The 27,385-nt window shown below is 38.4% G+C and overlaps 1 protein-coding gene across 3 annotated transcripts in view; it reads right to left on the bottom strand.

The window, feature by feature from the left end:
* Window positions 1–27,385, bottom strand: part of SEPTIN11 (septin 11) — a 273,295-nt gene that overhangs the window by 85,358 nt on the left and 160,552 nt on the right. For all 3 annotated transcript variants that reach the window (XM_053703412.1, XM_053703411.1, XM_053703413.1), the window contains exon 4: window positions 17,711–17,897. In XM_053703412.1, the coding sequence (XP_053559387.1) occupies window positions 17,711–17,897 (187 nt within the window). The remainder of the gene's footprint in view (window positions 1–17,710; window positions 17,898–27,385) is intronic.

Below are 27,385 nucleotides of genomic sequence, written 5' to 3'. Positions count from 1 at the left end.
TAAGCAATTTTGTCTTGGAAGACACATCCGCTGACCAAGACTTTAGCCAAAGCGCTCTGCGCGCTCACGACAGCAAACCCTGAATTTTTCGCCGCTAATCTAGCTAATTGCAAAGCGGCATCTAAAACAAAAGAGTTAGCCAATTTAAGTGCTTGAACTCTGTCCATAACCTCCTCATACGAAGATTCTTTACTGAGCGATTTTTCTAGTTCCTCGAACCAGAAACACGCTGCCGTAGTGACAGGAACAATGCATGAAATTGGTTGTAGAAGGTAACCTTGCTGTACAAAAATCTTTTTAAGCAAACCCTCTAATTTCTTATCCATAGGATCTTTGAAAGCACAACTATCTTCGATAGGAATAGTAGTGCGTTTGTTTAGAGTAGAAACCGCCCCCCTCGACCTTGGGGACTGTCTGCCATAAGTCCTTTCTGGGGTCCGACTATAGGAAATAATTTCTTAAATATAGGGGGGGGAACAAAAGGTATGCCGGGCCTTTCCCACTCTTTATTTACTATGTCCGCCCACCCGCTTGGGTATAGGAAAAGCGTCGGGGAGGCACCGGAACCTCTAGGAACTTGTCCATCTTACATAATTTCTCTGGAATGACCAAATTGTCACAATCATCCAGAGTAGATAACACCTCCTTAAGCAGTGCGCGGAGATGTTCTAATTTAAATTTAAATGTCACAACATCAGGTTCAGCTTGATGAGAAATTTTTCCTGAATCTGAAATTTCTCCATCAGACAAAACCTCCCTCATGGCCCCTTGAGATTGGTGTGAGGGTATGTCAGAACAGTTATCATCAGCGTCCTCTTGCTCTTCAGTGTTTAAAACAGAGCAATCGCGCTTTCTCTGATAAGTAGGCATTTTGGATAAAAGATTTGCTATGGAGTTATCCATTACAGCCGTTAATTGTTGCATGGTAATAAGTATTGGCGCACTAGATGTACTAGGGGCCTCCTGTGTGGGCATAACTGGTGTAGACACAGTAGGGGATGATGTAGTATCATGTTTACTCCCCTCATTTGAGGAATCATCTTGGGCAATATCATTATCTGTGGCATTACTGTCCTTACTTTGTTTGGACACTATGGCACAATTATCACATAAATTTAAATGGGGAGACACATTGGCTTTCATACATATAGAACATAGCTTATCTGATGGTACAGACATGTTAAACAGGCTTAAACTTGTCAACAAAGCACAAAAAAACGTTTTAAAATAAAACCGTTACTGTCACTTTAAATTTCAAACTGAAAACACTTTATTACTGAATATGTGAAAAAGTATGAAGGAATTGTTCAAAATTCACCAAAATTTCACCACAGTGTCCTTAAAGCATTAAAAGTATTGCACACCAAATTTTCAGAGCTTTAACCCCTTAAATTAACGGAACCGGAGCAGTTTTTACATTTAACCCCTATACAGGTCCCAGAATGAGGCTCTGTCTATAACTAGAAAGGCCCCCATCTGAAAAAGGTGTCCAACACAGTGCCTGCCGTTTTTCTAAACGTTCCCCAAGATTATAATACCAATAATTAGTTAGAATCTGCATAATATGCCTAGTAAAGCAATCGTTTTAGCCCAGAAAAATGTCTACCAGTTTTTTAAGCCCTTTTTGAAGCCCTTTATTCTTTTATGTTTAACTAAGAAAATGGCTTACCGGTCCCCATGAGGGGGAAATGACAGCCTTCCAGCATTACATGGTCTTGTTAGAAATATGGCTAGTCATACCTTAAGCAGAAAAGACTGCTAACATGTTTCCCCCAACTGAAGTTACTTCATCTCAACAGTCCTGTGTGGAAACAGCAATCGATTTTAGTTACTGTCTGCTAAAATCATCTTCCTCTTACAAACAGAAATCTTCATCCTTTTCTGTTTCAGAGTAAATAGTACATACCAGCACTATTTTAAAATAACAAACACTTGATAGAAGACTAAAACTACATTTAAACACCAAAAAACTCTTAACCATCTCCGTGGAGATGTTGCCTGTGCAACGGCAAAGAGAATGACTGGGGTGGGCGGAGCCTAGGAGGGATCATGTGACCAGCTTTGCTGGGACTCTTTGCCATTTCCTGTTGGGGAAGAGAATATCCCACAAGTAAGGATGACGCCGTGGACCAGACACACCAATGTTGGAGAAACAGGAGCAAATATTGAAGCGCAAAAATAAAACTCTCTAATGTGTTATAGCATTCTATTATTGCAGTATTGCTTGCATATAACTATGTGTTTAACCCCCCCCCCATAAATGCGTTAAACACATAGTTAAAAGGACAGTCTACTTAATTGTTTTTATTGTTTAAAAAGATAGATAACGCCTTCACTACCCATTCCCCAGCTTTGCATAACCAACATTGTTATATTAATATACTTTATAACCTTTAAATCTATAAAATGTCTGACTTTTTCTAAGCCCCTGCAAACCCCCTCTTATCTCATACATTTTATCACTCCCGTGGAGTTATTTATGAAGCAGCACTGATTGGCTAAAATGCAAGTTTGTAAAAAGCACTGAGATAAGGGGCAGTCTGCAGAGGCCTAGATACAAGCTAATTACAGAGGTAAAAACAGAATTTATGTTTACCTGATAAAATTACTTTCTCCAACGGTGTGTCCCGGTCCACGGCGTCATCCTTACTTGTGGGATATTCTCCTCCCCAACAGGAAATGGCAAAGAGCCCAGCAAAGCTGGTCACATGATCCCTCCTAGGCTCCGCCTTCCCAGTCATTCGACCGACGTAAAGGAGGAATATTTGCATAGGAGAAATCATATGATACCGTGGTGACTGTAGTTAGAGAAAATAAATCATCAGACCTGATTAAAAAACCAGGGCGGGCCGTGGACCGGACACACGTTGGAGAAAGTAATTTATCAGGTAAACATAAATTCTGTTTTCTCCAACATAGGTGTGTCCGGTCCACGGCGTCATCCTTACTTGTGGGAACCAATACCAAAGCTTTAGGACACGGATGATGGGAGGGAGCAAATCAGGTCACCTAGATGGAAGGCACCACAGCTTGCAAACCTTTCTCCCAAAAATAGCCTCAGAAGAAGCAAAAGTATCAAAATTTGTAAAATTTAGTAAAAGTGTGCAGTGAAGACCAAGTCGCTGCCTTACATATCTGATCAACAGAAGCCTCGTTCTTGAAGGCCCATGTGGAAGCCACGGCCCTAGTGGAATGAGCTGTGATTCTTTCAGGAGGCTGTCGTCCGGCAGTCTCATAAGCCAATCTGATGATGCTTTTAAGCCAAAAAGAGAGAGAGGTAGAAGTTGCTTTTTGACCTCTCCTTTTACCAGAATAAACAACAAACAAGGAAGATGTTTGTCTGAAATCCTTTGTAGCCTCTAAATAGAATTTTAGAGCACGAACTACATCCAAATTGTGCAACAAACGTTCCTTCTTTGAAACTGGATTCGGACACAAAGAAGGCACGACTATCTCCTGGTTAATATTTTTGTTAGAAACAACTTTCGGAAGAAAACCAGGTTTAGTACGCAAAACCACCTTATCTGCATGGAACACCAGATAAGGAGGAGAACACTGCAGAGCAGATAACTCTGAAACTCTTCTAGCAGAAGAAATTGCAACCAAAAACAAACTTTCCAAGATAATAACTTGATATCAACAGAATGTAGGGGTTCAAACGGAACCCCCTGAAGAACTGAAAGAACTAAATTAAGACTCCAAGGAGGAGTCAAAGGTTTGTAAACAGGCTTGATTCTAACCAGAGCCTGAACAAAAGCTTGAACATCTGGCACAGCCGCCAGATTTTTGTGAAGTAAAACAGATAAAGCAGAAATCTGTCCCTTCAAAGAACTTGCAGATAATCCTTTCTCCAAACCTTCTTGAAGAAAGGATAGAATCTTAGGAATTTTTATCTTGTTCCATGGGAATCCTTTAGATTCACACCAACAGATATATTTTTTCCATATTTTATGGTAGATTTTTCTAGTTACAGGCTTTCTGGCCTGAACAAGAGTATCAATGACAGAATCTGAGAACCCTCGCTTTGATAAAATCAAGCGTTCAATCTCCAAGCAGTCAGTTGGAGTGAGGCCAGATTCGGATGTTCGAACGGACCTTGAACAAGAAGGTCCTGTCTCAAAGGTAGCCTCCATGGTGGAGCCGATGACATATTCACCAGATCTGCATACCAAGTCCTGCGTGGCCACGCAGGAGAGCTATCAAGATCACCGATACCCTCTCCTGTTTGATCCTGGCTACCAGCCTGGGAATGAGAGGAAACGGTGGGAACACATAAGCTAGGTTGAAGCTCCAAGGTGCTACTAGTGCATCCACTAGAGTCGCCTTGGGATCCCTGGATCTGGACCCGTAGCAAGGAACCTTGAAGTTCTGACGAGACGCCATCAGATCCATGTCCTGGAATGCCCCACAATTGAATTATTTGGGCAAAGATTTCTGGATGGAGTTCCCACTCCCCCGGATGAAATGTCTGACGACTCAGAAAATCCGCTTCCCAATTTTCCACTCCTGGGATGTGGATTGCAGACAAGTGGCAGGAGTGAGTCTCCGCCCATTGAATTATTTTGGTCACTTCTTCCATCGCCAGGGAACTCCTTGTTCCCCCCTGATGGTTGATATACGCAACAGTCGTCATGTTGTCTGATTGAAACCGTATGAATTTGGCCTTTGCTAGCTGAGGCCAAGCCTTGAGAGCATTGAATATCGCTCTCAGTTCCAGAATATTTATCGGGAGAAGAGATTCTTCCCGAGACCAAAGACCCTGAGCTTTCAGGGGTTCCCAGACCGCGCCCCAGCCCACCAGACTGGCGTCGGTCGTGACAATGACCCACTCTGGTCTGCGGAAGCTCATCCCTTGTGACAGGTTGTCCAGGGTCAGCCACCAACGGAGTGAATCTCTGGTCCTCTGATCTACTTGTATCGTCGGAGACAAGTCTGTATAATCCCCATTCCACTGACTGAGCATGCACAGTTGTAATGGTATTAGATGAATTCGCGCAAAAGGAACTATGTCCATTGCCGCGACCATCAAACCTATTACTTCCATGCACTGCGCTATGGAAGGAAGAAGAACAGAATGAAGTACTTGACAAGCGCTTAGAAGTTTTGATTTTCTGGCCTCTGTCAGAAAAATCCTCATTTCTAAGGAGTCTATTATTGTTCCCAAGAAGGGAACTCTTGTTGAAGGAGATAGAGAACTTTTTTCTACGTTCACTTTCCACCCGTGAGATCTGAGAAAGGCCAGGACAATGTCCGTATGAGCCTTTGCTTGAGGTAGAGACGACGCTTGAATCAGTATGTCGTCCAAGTAAGGTACTACTGCAATGCCCCTTGGTCTTAGCACCGCTAGAAGGGACCCTAGTACCTTTGTGAAAATTCTTGGAGCAGTGGCTAATCCGAATGGAAGTGCCACAAACTGGTAATGCTTGTCCAGAAAGGCGAACCTTAGGAACCGATGATGTTCCTTGTGGATAGGAATATGTAGATACGCATCCTTTAAATCCACCGTGGTCATGAATTGACCTTCCTGGATGGTAGGAAGAATTGTCCGAATGGTTTCCATTTTGAACGATGGAACCTTGAGAAATTTGTTTAGGATCTTGAGATCTAAGATTGGTCTGAATGTTCCCTCTTTTTTGGGAACTATGAACAGATTGGAGTAGAATCCCATCCCTTGTTCTCCTAATGGAACAGGATGAATCACTCCCATTTTTAACAGGTCTTCTACACAATGTAAGAATGCCTGTCTTTTTATGTGGTCTGAAGACAATTGAGACCTGTGGAACCTCCCCCTTGGGGGTAGCTCCTTGAATTCCAGAAGATAACCTTGGGAGACTATTTCTAGCGCCCAAGGATCCAGATGTACTAGGGGCCTCCTGTGTGGGCAAGACTGGCGTAGACGAAGGAGGGGATGATGCAGTACCATGCTTACTCCCCTCACTTGAGGAATCATCTTGGGCATCATTTTCTCTAAATTTTGTGTCACATACATCACATCTATTTAAATGAGAAGGAACCTTGGCTTCCTCACATACAGAACATATTCTATCTGATAGTTCAGACATGTTAAACAGGCAAAAAGTTGATAACAAAGTACAAAAAAACGTTTTAAAATAAAACCGTTACTGTCACTTTAAATTTTAAACTGAACCACACTTTATTACTGAAAATGTGAAAAAGTATGAAGGAATTGTTCAAAATTCACCAAAATTTTCACCACAGTGTCTTAAAGCCTTAAAAGTATTGCACACCAAATTTGAAAGCTTTAACTCTTAAAATAACGGAACCGGAGCCGTTTTTATATTTAACCCCTATACAGTCCCTGGTATCTGCTTTGCTGAGACCCAACCAAGCCCAGAGGGGAATACGATACCAAATGACGCCTTCAGTAAGCTTTTTCTATGTATCTGAGCTCCTCACACATGCATCTGCATGCCTTGCTTCCCAAAAACAACTGCGCAATAGAGGCGCGAAAATGAGGCTCTGCCTATGATTAGAGAAGGCCCCCAGTGAAAAAGGTGTCCAATACAGTGCCTGCCGGTTATTTAACATAATTCCTAAGAATAAAATAACTCCTCAAAGCTATAAACTATTAAAAATGCTTATAAATCAATCGTTTTAGCCCAGAAAAATGTCTACCAGTCTTTAAGCCCTTGTGAAGCCCTTTATTCTTATTTAATAAAAATGGCTTACCGGATCCCATAGGGAAAATGACAGCTTCCAGCATTACCAAGTCTTGTTAGAAATGTGTCATACCTCAAGCAGCAAAAGTCTGCTCACTGTTTCCCCCAACTGAAGTTAATTCCCTCTCAACAGTCCTGTGTGGAAACAGCCATCGATTTTAGTAACGGTTGCTAAAATCATTTTCCTCTTACAAACAGAAATCTTCATCTCTTTTCTGTTTCAGAGTAAATAGTACATACCAGCACTATTTTTAAAATAACAAACTCTTGATTGAAGAATAAAAACTACATTTAAACACCAAAAAACTCTAAGCCATTTCCGTGGAGATGTTGCCTGTACAACGGCAAAGAGAATGACTGGGGAAGGCGGAGCCTAGGAGGGATCATGTGACCAGCTTTGCTGGGCTCTTTGCCATTTCCTGTTGGGGAGGAGAATATCCCACAAGTAAGGATGACGCCGTGGACCGGACACACCTATGTTGGAGAAAAGTATATTAATATAACAGTGTTGGTTATGCAAAACTGGGGAATGAGTAATAAAGGGATCTTTTTAAACAATGACAATTTTTAGGGTAGGACCTAGCTGAACACATCTGATGAGCCAATGACAATAGGTATATGCTATGCTTGTAGCCACAAATCACCAGCTAGCTCCCAAGAGCGCATTGCTTCTTCTGAGCCTATCTCAGCTTTTCAACAACAGATACCAAGAGAGGTTAATCCATTTTAATGTTTAGTGTTTTAGTAAGCAGTTGCTGTAGATATTTAAATCAAAACTATGTTATTGCTTGTTAAATAATGTTCATATATTATATTTACTTACCAGCAAACTAATGCAGAGAAGAAAAAGCAATACAATACACAAAAGGAAATGTAGAAAATATATATAAACCTCTGTAGTATTATTTAGGTGCTATCTTTGAGTGATGTTCAATGCTGTAAATAGTGAACTGCTTTGGGAAAGACTTTTATGATTAATCAGATCTCTCTTTTGTATAGGACTAATTGTATTCTTGTTGGAAGGGTCACAATGAGACTGGCGGTTTCTTCTATTGCAAATATCAACAAAATCTGGTCCAAACCCTTAAATGGTTTGCTCTGCTTACAATGAATCAGCGTCATTGATTTATTTATCCAGTGCTATGGAATTCAGCAGCAATTTAAATGTAAATGATAATAAATAAATAATAATGAATTGCTATTAACCAACAAAGCCGTAAATATCCTGAGGTAACAAGTCTCTTGAATGGTGTGAGTTAAATATTTTTTTTTTTATTTAAAGTATTCGTGTGAATTGCTTAAAAGAGCATAAAACACAATAGAATGGCATATTCAACAAATGCAGAATTTAAAAAAAAATGCGAATAAACAATCTGAATCCCCCTGTCCTATAAATCATGTGACAGCCATCAGACAATAACAGACTCATATACAAATATACCATGACCTCTTGCAAATGCTTACTTGGAACTTGTGCCTCAGATATTGTGCACTCAAAGACACAATTGACACAAATTGATAATGGAAGTAAATCATAAAGATTTTTTTATTGCATTTTCTGTCTGAATCATTAAAGTTTAACTTAGATTTAAATGGATACTGACCCCAATTTTTTTCATTAATGATTCTGATAAAGCGACCAATTTTAAGCAACATTCTAATTTACTCCTATTATTAATTTTTTTTTTATGAGCCGTTTTTGGTTCAGCACCCTGGATAGCGCTTGCTGATTGGTATGTACATTTAGCGACCAATCAGCAAGCTGTACCTAGGTGCTCAACCAAAGATTGCCAGACTCGTAAGCGTACATACTTGCTTTTTTAAACAAAGATACCAAGAAAACAAAGAAAAATTGATAATAGGAGTAAATTAGAAAGTTGCTTAAAACTGCATGCTCTATCTGAATCACGAAAGAAAAAAAATTGGGTTCAGTGTCCCTTTAAACATAACTTAGAAAAATATTTATTTAGTTAATAAAGAACATGTTTAACGTAATGTGTGTTTAAAAAGATGACTTTTTTATTATTGGAGAAATGGTAATTGTGGTCTGAAATCAATTAATAATTTTATTAACAATTAGCACAATCTCAGATCATTTCCTGCTATTATTTTATATTTCTCATATTTAGTGCAAATATCTTTTGAATTGACTAAATATTGTACTGGTGTAATTATAAAAAAAAAAAAAAAAATCAGTTGTAATTCCACTCTCCTCCATGAGATGGCACTTTAAAGAATAGTAAGTAAGAATCACATATTCCAGTATAATCTGGATATGACAGTTCAAGGCAGCAAATGTATTCGATTTGTTCTGAATCCTGCTCGCTGAATATTGTAATTGAATTATTTTCAAGTAAGATGTATAATAAAAATAGCTCTAGTTCAGGTAATGCATAAATACACTACTTCTGTATTCAGAATAAAAATATTTTCTTTCTTAATTTTCAGATGGTAAAAGATTTTACCTTGCAATGTATTTATTTGTATCTCTTGTCTTTCTATGGCAAATGCTTTCTATTCATGATTATTTTAATCCCTTGCTTAGCTTAATGGAAATCAAGCAAAAATGTAAATGTAAAGCATCATTTCTATTTCAGTAAGTATTATACATATTTTTTTAATATAATATACCTCCCAACATCTGCCAGATGATTTTATGGATGTAGCAGGATAAAGGACTATCCATTATATTGAAAAAATTGCACGCTCTCATTCATTAGATCATGTAATTATAAACGAAGCGGAAACTACTGCTGACCCAATCAGCACCGCTAGGTACACAACCCATCTGTGCAACTAGCTCAGCTGATTGGCTCACAAGCCGTTTCCGATTGGAAACTCCAGTACTATTTTAACTATACGTTGAATCCCTTTGCCAGGGTTTAAAGGACATGAAACCTAAGATTTTTGATTCAGATAGAGCATACAAAGTTAAACAACTTTCCAATTTACTTCTATTATCTACATAATAATTTCTACTGAAATGTGCATGAGTGCATTTCGATTTTAAAGTGATGGTAAGTCCTAGCGTTTGTGAAACACTAGGATTTACCAGTGCAGCAAATAAAGGGGACTTTCAGTCATGAAGTATTAAATACTTCATGCTTTTAGTTCCTTTATTTGTCTGTAGCGTTTGCCGTTCGCTGAGCTCCTCAGGCAGCCCACGGCAGGACGCTTTTTTTCAATGAAGTGACGTTTACCTCCTCTTCACCGATAGCCATGCGGGCCAGCTCACATTATGCTGGATAGCTAGCACGCTATTGTTTAAGATCACCTCAATGCAAAATAGCGTTCTGTCTGAGTGGCAAACGCTACAGAAAAATAAAGGAACTTTCAGCATAAAGTATTTTATACTTCATGACTGAAAGTCCCCTTCATTTGTTGCATTGGTAAATCCTAGCGTTTCACAAACACTAGAATTTACTATCACTTTAAATCACTTCATTCTTTTGGTATCTTTATTTGAAAAGCAAGAATGTAAGTTTAGATGCCGGCCCATTTTTGGTGAACAACCTGGGTTGTTCTTGCTGATTTGTGGATAAATTCACCCACCAATAAACAAGTGCTGTCCAGGGTCTGAACTAAAAATTGTCTGGCTCCTTAGCTTAGATGCCTTCTTTTTCAAATAAAGATAGCAAGAGAGATAGCAAGAGAACAAAGAAAAATTGATAATAGGAGTAAATTATAAAATTGCTTAAAATTGCATGCTCTATCTGAATCACGAAAGAAAAAAATTGGGTTCAGTGTCCCTAGATGCATTTTTGCAATATATTAGAAAAAAATGCTTCTAGCTAAAATGATTACTGCTTCACTAGCCATATGTTCATTTGCTGTGCATGCAACAGAACACCAATTCAGACAATGTGACTGCTCAGAGAGCGTCAGTCCTTGTGTACAACATCAGGGATGAATCAGTTTCTATCATAATTACAAACCATTACCGGATCTTGTTGTGGGCGCAGTGTTTGAATGTGGGTGGACTGACATGCGAAGCATATGCACGGGCCCCTGAAATAGTAACAGCTTACTTTTTCATCAGTTTAATTTAGTATGTTATCTCCTTATTTCTGAAAAGTTTCACCAAATACAATGTGTTATGTACATTAAAGGGATATGAAACACAAATGTAGCCACCAATCAACAAGCGCTACCCAGGGTTCTGAACCAAAAATGGTCCGGCTCCTAAACTTAGATTCCTGCTTTTTCGAATAAAAAAAAAAAAAATTGGTAAAAGTAGTAAATTAGAAAGTTGCTTAAAATTGCATGCTCTATATGAATCATGAAACAAAAAATAGTGGTTTCATATCCTTTTAAGTTATTTAATTTACATCAAGATATAACATTTCTATTATAAATAAATTAATACATAAATATTAATTTATTTATAAATAAATAAATTAATATTTATTGATAAAAGTAGTAAATTAGAAAGTTGCTTAAAATTGCATGCTCTATCTGAATCATTAAAGAAAAAAAATGGGTTCAGTGTCCCTTTAAATGTGACAAAACACATATTCTGGGTCTTTGTTAAAAAATAAAAATAAACTCCAACTGTGACGACTGGATAATGCAATGAAAACTGAAGTGACATTAATTTAGCAGAAAAATTGGCTGAGAGCCCTGATGGGTTGATTTTGATTTGCATAAACTGCAATTATAAGAGAATAATGCCCCTTGTAAGTCAATCCTTTATTATAAAAGGCCAGGTATGTTTGTCCGATGCAGTCATGCGCAGTATAGACTGCAGTGCGAGACAAACATACCTGGCCATAAGGATAAGAGACTGCTGCGCAGGAGATAATTCACGTGAAAAACAAATGTTGTGACGACCAGCACCGGGAGGGTTAGGAGGGAGGGCGGTGGGTGGCACCTCGCTGGAGGGGAGCGGGAGCAGGTGGGACCGCTACGCTACAGAAAAAAAAAATGTTCACAAAGGCTGTGACGACCAGCGTTGGTTGGGAGGGTTAGGAGGGGTTAGGAGGTGGGCGGCACCTCGCTAGAGGGGGGCGGGAGCGGGTGGGACGCTACAGAAAAAAAAAATGTTGGCAGTGAGGGGGGATGAGGGAGAGGGGATCCGAGTGGATCGGGGGATCAGAGGGTAGGGAGGGGGAAGTCAGTTGGGCAGCTACCAACATATCTGGCCTTACACATTTTGACTTGTGTACACGGGCTTTAAGACTAGTATACATATATATATATATGTATACATATATTATAAACATATATATATATATTATATATATAGTATATAATATTAAACAATAATCAAACATAAGCCAAGGGTCAACAAATTTGTTTAACATTTAGGAGCCAATAAAAATATTTAGGAACCAAACATATTTTTAGCAGCCAGACAGGCGTATTTGTATTTAGATATATGGAGAATAGCTCAAAAAGTTACAAGTCAGGGGTAAAATTCTAGGAGCCAGTGGCTACCTGGCTAATGGGTTTGTCATGCCCTGAAATAAGCAGAATAAACCAGAACTTAATTTTATTTTAATTTTTAAATCTTCTATCTTCTTTCTATGACAATCTATAAATATTTATATGAAAACATACATGTCTCCTACACTATTTTATCTTGGCGTTTGCTAATTTTAGAAGCTGTGCTGATTGATTCACATGATGTTTTTACAGATAAAGCTGATCAAACATTTGTAGGAAATTCCAGGCTTCAAGTGCTGTTAACATGACGAGAGCTCAGGATTTCACCACCTGAGTACAGAGAGCTCAATCAAACCCTGATAAAACTCACATTCAAGGCAAGATCTGTTCATAGCACGAGTCACAGACAAATAAATAAATAAACACACAGCCTACACTATTTGTTATAAGGACGCATGCAAGAGATTATTGTAGTCAACAGAGATGCAGGAACACCCTTTTAAAGGGACAAAACCAAAAACATTTCTTTGATGAGTCTAATGTGTAGTAAAAAACATTCAAATTTACTTCTATTATCAAATGTATTTTGTTCTTCTGGTATTCTTTGTTGAAAAGCATGCAGGAAGGTGTAGGAACATGCACATCTATGGCAGCAGTTTTATAAATATGTTATACATTCGCAATAACAGTAGTGTTACCTGTGATGTACAGCTCCAGAAAAGCACACACTACCAATCTAGATATCTCTTCAACAAAGAATACCATGAGAACAAACTCAATTTGATACTAGAAGTAAATTGAAAACCTTTTTAAAATTGCATGCTCTGCCTGAATCACAAAATAAATACTTTGGCTTTCATGTCCCTTTAAATGGACTGGGCTGTTTCTCTCCCTTGCAACCTCCTCTGGGAGGTTGATTTCTGTAGCTACCTTTTGTTTATATACGGCTAGATCACGAGTTTCGCGTTAGGGTAAAAAAGCAGCCTTAAGGGGTCCTAACGCTGCTTTTTAATGCCCGCTGGCATTACGAGTCAGGCAGGTACAGGTGTACCGCTCACTTTTTTTCCGCGACTCGAGGCTACCGCAAATCCCCTTACGTCAATTGCAGATGCTATCTTTTTAATGGGATTTGCCTAACGCTGGTATTATGAGTCTTGGAGAAAGTGAGCGGTACAGCCTCTCCTGTCCAGACTCCTACCGCATTTAAAAGTCAGTAGTTAAGAGTTTTATAAGCTAACACCAGAACATAAAGCTCTTAACTAAAGTGCTAAAAAGTACACTAACACCCATAAACTACCTATTAAACCCCTAAACCAAGCCCCCCCCCCCAACACTAAAATAATTTTTTTTAACCCCTAATCTGCCGACCGGACATCGTCGCCACCTACATTATAACTATGAACCCCTAATCTGCTGCCCCTAACATCGCCGACACCTACATTATATTTATTAACCCCTAACCTGCCCCCCCAGCGTCGCCGGCACCTACCTACATTTATTAACCCCTAATCTTCCGACCCCAACGCCGCCGCTACTATAATAAATTTATTAACCCCTAAAAATAAGTCTAACCCCCCCCAACTTAAATATAATTTAAATTAAAGGAAATTAATGTAACATAATTAAATTAATTAATCCTATTTAAAACTGAATACTTACCGATAAAATAAACCATAAGCTAGCTACAATATAACTAATAGTTACATTGTATCTAGCTTATGATTTATTTTTATTTTACAGGCAACTTTGTATTTATTTTAACTAGGTAGAATTGTTATTGAAGAGTTATTAACTATTTAATAACTACCTAGCTAAAATAAGTACAAAATTACCTGTAAAATAAATCTTAACCTAAGTTACAAATTACACCTAACAATACACTATCATTAAACTAATTACCTAAACTACCTACAATTAATTACAATTTAATTAAATAAACTAAATTACGAGAAAAAACACACTAAATTGCAGAAAATAAAAAAAGAATTACAAGAATTTTAAACTAATTACACCTCATCTAATCCCCTAATAAAATAAAAAAGCCCCCCAAAATAAAAAAAATTCCCTACCCTATACTAAATTACAAATAGCCTTTAAAAGGGACTTTTGCGGGGCATTGCCCCGAAGTAATAAACTCTTTTACCTGTAAAAAAAAAAATACAATACCCCCCCCAACATTACAACCCACACACCTCTACTCTAAAACCCACCCAATCCCCCCTTAAAAAAACACTAACCCCCTGAAGATCACCCTACCTTGAGCCGTCTTCACCCAGCCGAGCACAAGTGGTCCTCCAGAGGGTCCAAAGTCTTCATCCGATCGGGGCAGAAGAGGTCCTCCAGACGGCAGAAGGCTTCATCCAGGCGGCATCTATCTTCATCCTTCCGGAGCGGATCCATCTTCAATCCAGCCGACGCAGAGCATCCTCTTCAAACGAAGTCCTAATGAAGAATGAAGGTTCCTTTAAATGACGTCATCCAAGATGGCGTCCCTTGAATTCCGATTGGCTGATAGAATCCTATCAGCCAATCGGAAATTAAGGTAGGAAAAATCCTATTGGCTGATGCTATCAGCCTATCGGATTGAAGTTCAATCTGATTGGCTGATCCAATCAGCCAATAGGATGGACCTCGCATTCTATTGGCTAATTGGAACAGCCAATAGAATGCGAGGTCAATCCTATTGGCTGATTGGATCAGCCAATCGCATTAAACTTCAATCCGATTGGCTGATTATATCAGCCAATAGGATTTTTACTACCTTAATTCCGATTGGCTGATAGGATTCTATCAGCCAATCAGAATTCAAGGGACGCCATCTTGGATGACGTCATTTAAAGGAACCTTCATTCTTCGTTAGGACTTCGTTTGAAGAGGATGCTCCGCGTCGGCTGGATTGAAGATGGACCCGCTCCGTCTGGAAGGATGAAGATAGAAGATGCCGCCTGGATGAAGCCTTCTGCCGTCTGGAGGACCTCTTTTGCCCCGATCGGATGAAGACTTCGGACCCTCTGGAGGACCACTTGTGCCCGGTTGGGTGAAGACGGCTCAAGGTAGTGTGATCTTCAGGGGGCTAGTGTTAGGTTTTTTTAAGGGGGGATGGGGTGGGTTTTAGAGTAGGGGTGTGTGGGTGGTGGGTTGTAATGTTGGGGGGGGGTTGTATTTTTTTTTTACAGGTAAAAGGGCTGATTAATTTGGGGCAATGCCCTGCAAATGGCCCTTTTAAGGGCTATTTGTAATTTAGTATAGGGTAGGGAATTTTTTTTATTTTGGGGGGCTTTTTTATTTTATTAGGGGGATTAGATTAGGTGTAATTGGTTTAAAATTCTTGTAATTCTTTTTTTATTTTCTGTAATTTAGTGGGTTTTTTTTCGTAATTTAGTTTATTTAATTGAATTGTAATTAATTGTAGGTAGTTTAGGTAATTAGTTTAATGATAGTGTAGTGTTAGGTGTAATTGTAACTTAGTTAAGGATTTATTTTACAGTTAATTTTGTACGTATTTTAGCTAGGTAGTTATTAAATAGTTAATAACTATTTAATAACTATTGTACCTAGTTGCCTGTAAAATAAAAATAAACCCTAAGATAGATACAAATGTAACTATTAGTTATATTGCAGCTAGCTTAGGGTTTATTTTATCGGTAAGTATTTAGTTTTAAATAGGATTCATTTATTTAATTATGTTAAATTAATTTTGTTTAATTTAAATTATATTTAAGTTAGGGGGGGTTAGGGTTAGACTTAGGTTTAGGGGTTAATAACTTTATTATAGTGGCAGTGACGTTGGCGGCGGCGGCGGCAGATTAGGGGTTAATAAATGTAATATAGTTGCGGCGACGTGGGGGGGCAGAATAGGGGTTAATAAATAAAATGTAGGTGTCGGCGTTGTGGGGGGCAGCAGATTAGGGGTTTATAAGTATAATGTAGGTGGTGTCCAGAGCGGCAGATTAGGGGTTAATAATATAATGCAGATGTCAGCGATAGCAGGGGCGGCAGATTAGGGGTTAATAATTGTAAGATTAGGGGTGTTTAGACTCGGGGTTCATGTTAGGGTGTTAGGTGCAGACGTAAATTTTCTTTCCCCATAGGAAACAATGGGGCTGCGTTAGGAGCTGAACGCTGCTTATTTGCAGGTGTTTTTTTTTTTTCAGCCAGCTCAGCCCCATTGTTTCCTATGGGGAAATCGTGCACGAGCACGTTTAGCCATATTACCGCTACCGTAAGCAAAGCTGGTATCGAGGTGAGATGTGGAGCTAAATTTTGCTCAACGCTCACTTTTCTGAGGCTAACGCCGGCTTAAAGAAAACTGATAATACCAGCGTTGTTTAAAGGGAGCGGTAAGAAAAAAAGGAGCGTTAGCAACGCACAGCCTTACCGACAAAACTCGTGACCTAGCCGATAGCTTATATGCAGCAAATACTGCAGTATTCATATTTTCAGTATGGATAATGGTTTCAACAGGCAAAAGCAGCTATTTCAAATGACAAAATAAAGCTTAATCATGCATAGTACAACAGTACGAGTCTTAAAACTCTAAGGGGCATCACAAACAACCCTGCTACATATATGCCCTTAATTGGCTTCAGCAGAGATAAGAACCGTAAAAGAAAACCATGTTTGCTAACTTAATGACTGTGGCTAATTGTGTGTTCTACAGTTAACAAGTATGGGATGGGATGGCTCCTCCAAATAAGGCAAGTGGTAAGTAGAGCAAACAAGACTGCGTAATGTTTTTTTTATAGCTCCTTATTGTACATACAAGACACGTGGTGCTAAAGTGTGCAGAAACGTTATTGTATTGCTAGAGTGCATGTTGTATTAACGTTTATGGAGCAGGAGGTACAGACATTAGCCTTATTGTTTAATAATAAAGCATCACCAAATTCAATAGCGATCTAGTGCCTGCCCACATGCGCATGAAAATATGTACCAAGAGCACAGGATATTAGCAGACCGAGGAAGCTTGCGCCCAGTAGGTACTTTAAACTTAATTCTCCAAAGTAGGCAGTTGTTTGACAATACTTTTGATTTGTTGGTTAAAGGAATAGTGAATACCTTGTAATTACAAGACATTTTGCTTATTTTGCAAAAAATATCAGCTAACTCAAAACATTTTTAAAATACATTTACATATTGCTGGCTGTAATTGTTTTTCAATAGCCAATTTCCACCCATCACTTGCCTTATTTAGAGGAGCCAATCAGGGCTGGAGTCTGCAGCTGACAAGGCGAGCCACAAGGATAATGTTAGTATAGGATGCATTGTTTTGCAGTTTTTATCAGGTAAAACCAAATAGAGAAAGTTATGTACCAGGGTTAACCTTGAGAAGTCAGCAGTGTGCATTTTCAGTACTGAGAATTAAAAATCCACAAATTTTAGAACAAAATTACATGAAAAGGGGGCAAAATAAGTATACTGTTTGACCATGCATAACTAAAGATTTTATATACGGTAACTGTTCCTTTAAACACATTTAATAATGCTGTCTTTGTACAGAAAAGCATAAGAACTGTTTGTTTTCCAGAACCAAGGCGAACACACGCCCAGCTTACACATAAGTAGTACAAACATTATTGTTGTATAAGGAGAAAACATAGAAATGGCAGCAGAAGACCAGTGCTGCTGAGAATATCAGTGAGTACCTTACTGTCAAGCTTCTTCATGGTGACCAAGTCAAGAGACTTCAAAGAGTGTCCAGTGGGAGCGATGAAGTATAGACAAGCGTGAATCCTTGTGTCGTGGTAGTTGTAGAGAGATCGCTTGATCTTCAGTTCTTCCTGCAAAAAGGCCTCAAACTGCGCATCAATGTACTCGACAATAGGTCTGTAGCTGAAATGCAAACACAGCACGAGTTACAGCAGTTCTGTTTTATGGTCTTCAACGTTCCCTTGGACACATCTGTTTATAACGGCACACAAATAAATTCATATAAACCCTACATACCCATAGACTGGGCTGGTAATCCTTTATATCCACGTAGTAAATGTAGGGACATAAGCCCTAAAGGAAATATTTATATATGGGGACAGTAGCAAAGAGAAACAACCTAATATGGATCTCCCCATATCAATGTATCCTGTTGTAAGGCTTTTATTCCAGAGTATAAACACTTGATGCATACAGAGACCATACTGAGTTTTGCTACGGACTATTATTATTTTTAAAAATGGCCTTCCAAACCACTTTTTATCAAACTACTGGTATATTATTTTGATAGTGGGCTAGATTACAAGTGGCACGCTAAAACGTTAACTCTCTAAAAATAATCTTTTTTGCTTTGCATGTGTACAAGTTGAAAGTAAAACTTTTGCACACAAGCTAAACATGATTTGTGCTAAATAAAGGGCTTCGGATATCGCGACCACGCTAACTTTTTCTCCCCACATATTTCATTGGAGAGCACAGAAAAAAAGAAAACCTAACACTTAATATTTCACATTTTAATATTCTTCACATACTTAAATTAATATATATATACCTGTATATTGATTCCTATAGATATATAGGAATACATATATATGTTTTATCTTAACATTATCAAAAATATATATAGAAATATATATTTAATAATAAAAACTGGAATGTAAAATATGCACATTGGAATGTAAAATATGCGTAATGCGCTTCAGGTTTCTCGCTTTCGGTTTAATGCATTGTTGGGTTAGCGAACATTACAAATTAGTTATCTTAAGGCTTATTATTGAAATATTAAATATGAAATATTGTAAAAACCTTTTACTAATACTTAAAGGTACACTGAACCCAAAAATTTTCTTTCGTGATTTCTTCGTTCTCTTGCTATCTTTATTTGAAAAAGAAGTCATCTAAACTTTTTTTTATGGAACTCTGGACAGCACTTTTTTTTTTATTGGTGGGTGAATTTATCCACCAATCAGCAAGGAAAACCCAGGTTGTTCACCAAAAAGGGCCGGCATCTAAACTTACATTCTTGCATTTCAAATAAAGATACCAAGAGAATAAAGAAAATGTGATAATAGGAGTAAATTAGAAAGTTGCTTAAAATTTCATGTTCTATCTCAATCATGAAAGAAAAAAATTGGGTTCAGTGTCCCTTTAATAATTATTATAGATACTGTAATATAAATAAATATATATATATATATATATATATATATATATATATATATATATATATATATATATATATATATATATATATAAAGCAATAGTTGTGGGATAAGCACTCTCACCTCCTCATTGACTGGCCAGGGTGTCAGGAACAATGGTTTTCAATACTGCAAAATAGATCAGCACTCACTGGACTTTAAATAACAAAATGTGGTTTATTATTGTGATGTTTCGGGGATCAAAACGTCCCCTTCATCAGACCAAACCTTCTGATGAAGGGGACTATGATCCCCGAAACGTCACAACAATAAACCACGTTATTTAAAGTCCAGTGAGTGCGGATCTATTTTGATATATATATATATATATATATATATATATATATTCTATGGTTTTAATTTTTAATTATTTACATTATTTTTTTAATATTTTTCAATATTTAATATTTAATAAATACATAATGCTCCTCAAGTCAGGTTAGCACATATGAAAAATTTATGTACTCGCATTATGTATTTATTAAATATGAAGTATTCAAAATATTAATAAATAATGTAAATAATTTTGCGCGGAATGTAAATTTGATACATTCCACGCAAAACTCCAAAAATGGACTGGACACAATTATTGGCACCTTCAATTTAATATTTGGTAGCACACCCCTTGGAAAAAATAACTGAAATCAATAGCTTTCTGTAACCATCAATGATTTCTTACACCTCTCTCCTGGAATTTTGTACCACACTTCTTTCTCCAATTGCTCCAGGTCTCTCAGATTGGAAGGGTTCTAGTGACCCAAATGTCCTTATTTGACCTCAGTAAAAAGGAAACCTAGGTTATAACACGGGGTAACCCATTGCTTTATTGACACTAAAACGATACACTTATTTTTTCAATACTTAAATATAATAACAATTATTACACATAAATACATATTATACTCAGGCTAATCTTTCCTTTAAATACATCATTCTAGCTTGAATTTATTAAGGTCTAGATTACAAGTGGAGCGCTAATTTATCGCATGCTAAATAATTGTGGTAGCAATTAGCGCTCATAAAATTAACCAGACATCAGATTTAATTTTATAAATGTGCCCCAAAAGCCCCCAAAATACAGTGGTGTGTATTTTATAAAAAAATAAAAAATATAGCATTTTTTAAAAATAAAATAACTGCACCAGGCAGTTTTCAGGGGCTAAAGTTGGCGGGTGTGGGTTGTAAGAAAAAAAAACGGCACTGATAAGTGCCTTTACATTGCGGTCTATAGGAACTGTGTGTTCCCAATAAATTGTGTGTTCCCTGTAAATATATATGTATATGCTTTTGTGTATATATATATATATATATTTATGTGTTAATATGTGTATATATTTGTATATAGTCATATACATATATATTTAAAATGTGCTGCCATCGCTGCATGCCTTACCCCCTTTGCTGCACTTTGGTTCTGTACCGTGTATGACAGCATCGGAACAAGGCTTCCATTGCAGCCTATGGAATCACAATCTTGTGAGCGCAATGCTTCCCATAAATGCAAACAATTGCTGTCAACTTGTAATACCAGCGCAAATTCGTGTGCGCTGGTATCACTCAGTGGAGCGCAAATATCGCTTTCATGAAAGCAATATTTAGCGCTCCACTTCTACTCTGGCCCTTAGTGTTTAACAATGATAAGAAAGAAAAAAAAATACTTAGTCATGTTGAACAGCTGTGAAATATTTAGCTTTCCTGTCCAGACTTCCTAATGGGTTCTTTAGATCAGCAGGCACAGTCCCCTGACACAGCATTGTGGAAACAAGAGTTCTGGACTGATGCAGCATTATCATTTTGTCCATACAAGGAAACAGCCATGGGAAATAGGGCATCAAAGGTTAGAGCTTCTTTAATGGGCAAAATGTAAAAATATTGTTCTATTTGTGTTAGAGGTAAATTAGATTGTGTCAGCTGGAAACCGTTATGTGACTGAGCACATATACAAACAAATATATTCAACTCCTCACAAAACTTTCCCATGGATAATTTAAAGGGACAGTCAATATGTGCAGAATTATGTAACATTAACCTAGCGATACGTGTAAAAAAAATAATGTATGTTAAAGACTAAGGGGCCGATTTATTAAGAGTCGGACGTACATGATCCGCTGTAGCAATCATGTCAGCCCGACATTGCTGAATGCCGACATAACAACATTTAACATTGCACAAGCAGTTCTGGTGAACTGCTTGTGCTTTGCGCCCCTGCAGATTCGCGGCCGCTAGCAGGGGGTGTCAATCAACCCGAGCAGGGGGTGTCAATCAACCCGATCGTATGTGATCTGGCTGATTGCTGTACGCCGCCTTCTTAACTCCTGTTGCCGGCGAGCCTGAAGGCTCGCGCAGAAAAAGATGTATGTGGCCTCGTTCGGGCCATGATAAATCGGCCCCTAACCCTTTAACTTTACGCCATATTCTTCTGTGCCGCTCTTATTTCAAAAGTGTGTCACTGAACTAAATGTAGCGCACTCCCATGCTGGGTAAACCTATCGGCTGAAAAAAAAAGGAGCGAAGCAGAAGAGGACAGCGAGGAAGTGAAGATAAATAAAGTTTTGGGGGTTAAATATTTAATATGCTTTATTTTATTTTTTTACAGGTACCGCTAGGTTAATGTTTCATTAATTTGTACAAAGTGCAGGATTATGTAACATTAATAAGAATGTTGACTTTCCTTTTAATTCTGTTACTCACTACAGGAGCTCAAAACAAAACATTAATGCATTGGGGTATATTTATTGAGTGGACATGATTCGCTATAGTGAATCATGCCCGCTCAACATCGCTAAATGCAGATACATTGCACAAGCATTTCTGGTGAAATACTTGTGCAATGCCGCCCCCTGCTCACTGACGGCCAATCGGCCGCTAGCAAGAACTGTCAATAATCCTGATCGGAATGATTTCAATCCGCCACCTTTTGATTAAGGAACAGCGGTCTTACGAAGCGATGGGCCTCCGAAGCAGCATCCACTGCTTAATAAATGGAGCCCATTATGTGTGTTTAAAGATGATTCTATTGTTCAGATTCTTTTAAACTGTAAAAAAAAAAAAAAAAAAAAATTAAACTTTACAAAAAAAAAAAGCAATTTTTCCCAGAGATTGCCTACCTCCCACATCACGAGAGGTCCACCCATTGCCTCTACTGCAATTTCTTAGAGAATATGTCCTGGTTTCCTGGGACTATCTTGGTTCTGCTCACAACATGCCTGTCCAATGGCACTCCCTTGTGCCCGTCCCTCCTGTTATAGCCCCACCCACCAAACTCTTGCTGGTCACTGTCCACATGCACTGTCCACATGTCCCCTTCATCTCCCTCTCTGTGAGAAATGTTGGGAAATTTTCTATTATAATAATTCAAACTTATTGTTTAAATTCAATTAATAAAAGTATTATGCAATCAGTAGAATTCCATTTAAGAGTTGAGACTTTAAATGGACACTAAACACTTTGAGATATTCATATACAATGTTTAATTATATATATTAAAATAACTTTGCAATATACTTAAATTATTAATTTTGTTCAATTTTCCTGTAATTGAATTCTGATTATTGTGGGCTTCCCAAATTCTCAAACTTTAGTGAGCATTAATAACTGTCCCTAATTGGCCATAACAGAAAAAGAAAACTAAGTTACAATATGGCGGCGCCAACTGCTTTATAGACATTAAAATGTTACCTAATATCATTTTTAAAAATACATGTCTATATTATTCTCAGGCTACTATTTGCTCTGAATACATAATTCTATAAATGATTCATTAACGCCTAGATTTAGAGTTTTGTCGGTAACGACCCGCGTAGCTAACGCTGGCTTTTTTCTGGCCGCACCTTTAAAATAACTCTGGTATTGAGAGTCCACAGAATGGCTGCGTTAGGCTCCAAAAAGGGAGCGTACAGGCATATTTAACGCCACTGCAACTCTCGATACCAGAGTTGCTTACGGACGCGGCCAGCCTCAAAAACGTGCTCGTGCACGATTCCCCCATAGGAAACAATGGGGCTGTTTGAGCTGAAAAAAAAACTAACACCTGCAAAAAAGCCGCGTTCAGCTCCTAACGCAGCCCCATTGTTTGCTATGGGGAAACACTTCCTACGTCTGCACCTAACACCCTAACATGTACCCCGAGTCTAAACACCCCTAACCTTACACTTATTAACCCCTAATATGCCGCCCCCGCTATCGCTGACCCCTGCATATTATTTTTAACCCCTAATCTGCCGCTCCGTAAACCGCCGCTACTTACATTATCCCTATGTACCCCTAATCTGCTGTCCTAACATCGCCGACCCCTATATTATATTTATTAACCCCTAATCTGCCCCCCACAACATCGCCTCCACCTGCCTACACTTATTAACCCCTAATCTGCCGACCGGACCGCACCGCTATTATAATAAAGTTATTAACCCCTAATCCGCCTCACTAACCCTATAATAAATAGTATTAACCCCTAATCTGCCCTCCCTAACATCGCCGACACCTAACTTCAAACATTAACCCCTAATCTGCCGACTGGAGCTCACCGCTATTCTAATAAATGTATTAACCCCTAAAGCTAAGTCTAACCCTAACACTAACACCCCCCTAAATTAAATATAATTTAAATCTAACGAAATTAATTAACTCTTATTAAATAACTTATTCCTATTTAAAGCTAAATACTTACCTGTAAAATAAACCCTAATATAGCTACAATATAAATAATTTTAGGATTAATATTTATTTTACAGGCAACTTTGTAATTATTTTAACCAGGTACAATAGCTATTAAATAGTTAAGAACTATTTAATAGTTACCTAGTTAAAATAATAACAAAATTACCTGTAAAATAAATCCTAACCTAAGTTACAATTAAACCTAACACTACACTATCATTAAATTAATTAAATAAAATACCTACAATTATCTACAATTAAACCTAACACTACACTATCAATCAATTAATTAAATACAATTCCTACAAATAAATACAATTAAATAAACTAACTAAAGTACAAAAAATAAAAAAGAACTAAGTTACAAAAAATAAAAAAATATTTACAAACATTAGAAAAAATTACAACAATTTTAAACTAATTACACCTACTCTAAGCCCCCTAATAAAATAACAAAGACCTCCAAAATAAAAAAATGCCCTACCCTATTCTAAATTACTAAAGTTCAAAGCTCTTTTACCTTACCAGCCCTGAACAGGGCCCTTTGCGGGGCATGCCCCAAATAATTCAGCTCTTTTGCCTGTAAAAAAAACACATACAATACCCCCCCCAACATTACAACCCACCACCCACATACCCCTAATCTAACCCAAACCCCCCTTAAATAAACCTAACACTAAGCCCCTGAAGATCTTCCTACCTTGTGTTCACCTCGCCGGGTTCACCGATCGGTCCAGAGTCTTGATCCAAGCCCAAGCGGGGGGCTGAAGAGTGATGTCCATCCTCGGGCTGAAGTCTGGATCCAAGCGGCGGCTGAAGAAATCCATCATCGGGCTGAAGTCGGAAGTCCATCATCGGGATGAAGTCTTCTATCAAGCCGCATCTTCAATCTTCTTTCTTCTGGAGCGGAGCGGAGCCATCTTCTTCCAAGCCGACGCGGAACATCCTCTTCAACCGACGACTAGACGATGAATGACGGTTCCTTTAAGGGACGTCATCCAAAATGGCGTCCCTCGAATTCCGATTGGCTGATAGGATTCTATCAGCCAATCGGAATTAAGGTAGGAATATTCTGATTGGCTGATGGAATCAGCCAATCAGAATCAAGTTCAATCCGATTGGCTGATCCGATCAGCCAATCAGATTGAGCTCGCATTCTATTGGCTGATCCGATCAGCCAATCAGATTGAGCTCGCATTCTATTGGCTGATCGGATCAGCCAATCGGATTGAACTTGATTCTGATTGGCTGATTCCATCAGCCAATCAGAATATTCCTACCTTAATTCCGATTGGCTGATAGAATCCTATCAGCCAATCGGAATTCGAGGGACGCCATCTTGGATGACGTCCCTTAAAGGAACCGTCATTCGTCGTCTAGTCGTCGGTTGAAGAGGATGTTCCGCGTCGGCTTGGAAGAAGATGGCTCCGCTCCAGAAGAAAGAAGATTGAAGATGCGGCTTGATAGAAGACTTCATCCCGATGATGGACTTCCGACTTCAGCCCGATGATGGATTTCTTCAGCCGCCGCTTGGATCCAGACTTCAGCCCGAGGATGGACATCACTCTTCAGCCCCCCGCTTGGGCTTGGATCAAGACTCTGGACCGATCGGTGAACCTGGCGAGGTTAACACAAGGTAGGAAGATCTTCAGGGGCTTAGTGTTAGGTTTATTTAAGGGGGGTTTGGGTTAGATTAGGGGTATGTGGGTGGTGGGTTGTAATGTTGGGGAGGGGGGGGTATTGTATGTGTTTTTTTTACAGGCAAAAGAGCTGAATTATTTGGGGCATGCCCCGCAAAGGGCCCTGTTCAGGGCTGGTAAGGTAAAAGAGCTTTGAACTTTAGTAATTTAGAATAGGGTAGGGCATTTTTTTATTTTGGGGGTCTTTGTTATTTTATTAGGGGGCTTAGAGTAGGTGTAATTAGTTTAAAATTGTTGTATTGCTTTCTAATGTTTGTAAATATTTTTTTATTTTTTGTAACTTAGTTCTTTTTTTGTTTTTGTACTTTAGTTAGTTTATTTAATTGTATTTATTTGAAGGAATTGTATTTAATTAATTGATTGATAGTGTAGTGTTAGGTTTAATTGTAGATAATTGTAGGTATTTTATTTAATTAATTTAATGATAGTGTAGTGTTAGGTTTAATTGTAACTTAGGTTAGGATTTATTTTACAGGTAATTTTGTTATTATTTTAACTAGGTAACTATTAAATAGTTCTTAACTATTTAATAGCTATTGTACCTGGTTAAAATAATTACAAAGTTGCCTGTAAAATAAATATTAATCCTAAAATAGCTACAATGTAATTATTCGTTATATTGTAGCTATATTAGGGTTTATTTTACAGGTAAGTATTTAGCTTTAAATAGGAATAAGTTATTTAATAAGAGTTAATTTATTTCGTTAGAATAAAATTATATTTAATTTAGGGGGGTGTTAGGGTTAGAATTAGCTTTAGGGGTTAAAAAAATTATTAGAATAGCGGTGAGCTCCGGTCGGCAGATTAGGGGTTAATTATTGTAGGTAGCTGGCGGCGGCGGTGTTAGGGGCAGCAGATTAGGGGTACATAAGGATAACGTAGGTGGCGGCGCTTTGCGGTCGGCAGATTAGGGGTTAATAAGTGTAGGCAGGTGGAGGCGACGTTGAGGGGGGCAGATTAGGGGGTTAATAAATATAATATAGGGGTCGGCGGTGTTAGGGGCAGCAGATTAGGGGTACATAGCTATAATGTAGGTGGCGGCTCTTTGCGGTCGGCAGATTAGGGGTTAATTATTGTAGGTAGCTGGCGGCGACGTTGTGGGGGGCAGGTTAGGGGTTAATAAATATAATATAGGGGTCGGCGGTGTTAGGGGCAGCAGATTAGGGGTACATAAGTATAACGTAGGTGGCGGTCGGCAGATTAGGGGTTAAAAAAATTTAATCGAGTGGCGGCGATGTGGGGGGACCTCAGTTTAGGGGTACATAGGTAGTTTATGGGTGTTAGTGTACTTTAGAGCACAGTAGTTAAGAGCTTTATAAACCGGCGTTAGCCCAGAAAGCTCTTAACTACTGACTTTTTTCTGCGGCTGGAGTTTTGTCGTTAGAATTCTAACGCTCACTTCAGCCACGACTCTAAATACCGGAGTTAGAAAGATCCCATTGAAAAGATAGGATACGCAATTGACGTAAGGGGATCTGCGGTATGGAAAAGTCGCGGCTGAAAAGTGAGCGTTAGACCCTTTAATCACTGACTCCAAATACCGGCGGTAGCCTAAAACCAGCGTTAGGAGCCTCTAACGCTGGTTTTCACGGCTACCGCCAAACTCTAAATCTAGGCCTATGTGAGTAATGTCCCTTTAATACAAAATCCTTAGGATATGCCCTGATAAAAGACCCAAAAATAAATGTCTGAATCATTTTCTACAAATATGCAAAAATATTTCCAGACACCCTCTTCAGTGAAACTGCCTTAACCATTATTAAGCCAAGGCTAATTTAAAAACCAACCACAGCTTGTGATCTGAGAAAACAGATTAAAGGGGACAGTCTAC

Source organism: Bombina bombina, chromosome 2, assembly GCF_027579735.1.
Source record: "Bombina bombina isolate aBomBom1 chromosome 2, aBomBom1.pri, whole genome shotgun sequence".
Taxonomy (NCBI): domain Eukaryota; kingdom Metazoa; phylum Chordata; class Amphibia; order Anura; family Bombinatoridae; genus Bombina; species Bombina bombina.
Note: the sequence above shows the minus strand (reverse complement) of the source record. Positions and strands in the feature narration are given on the sequence as shown.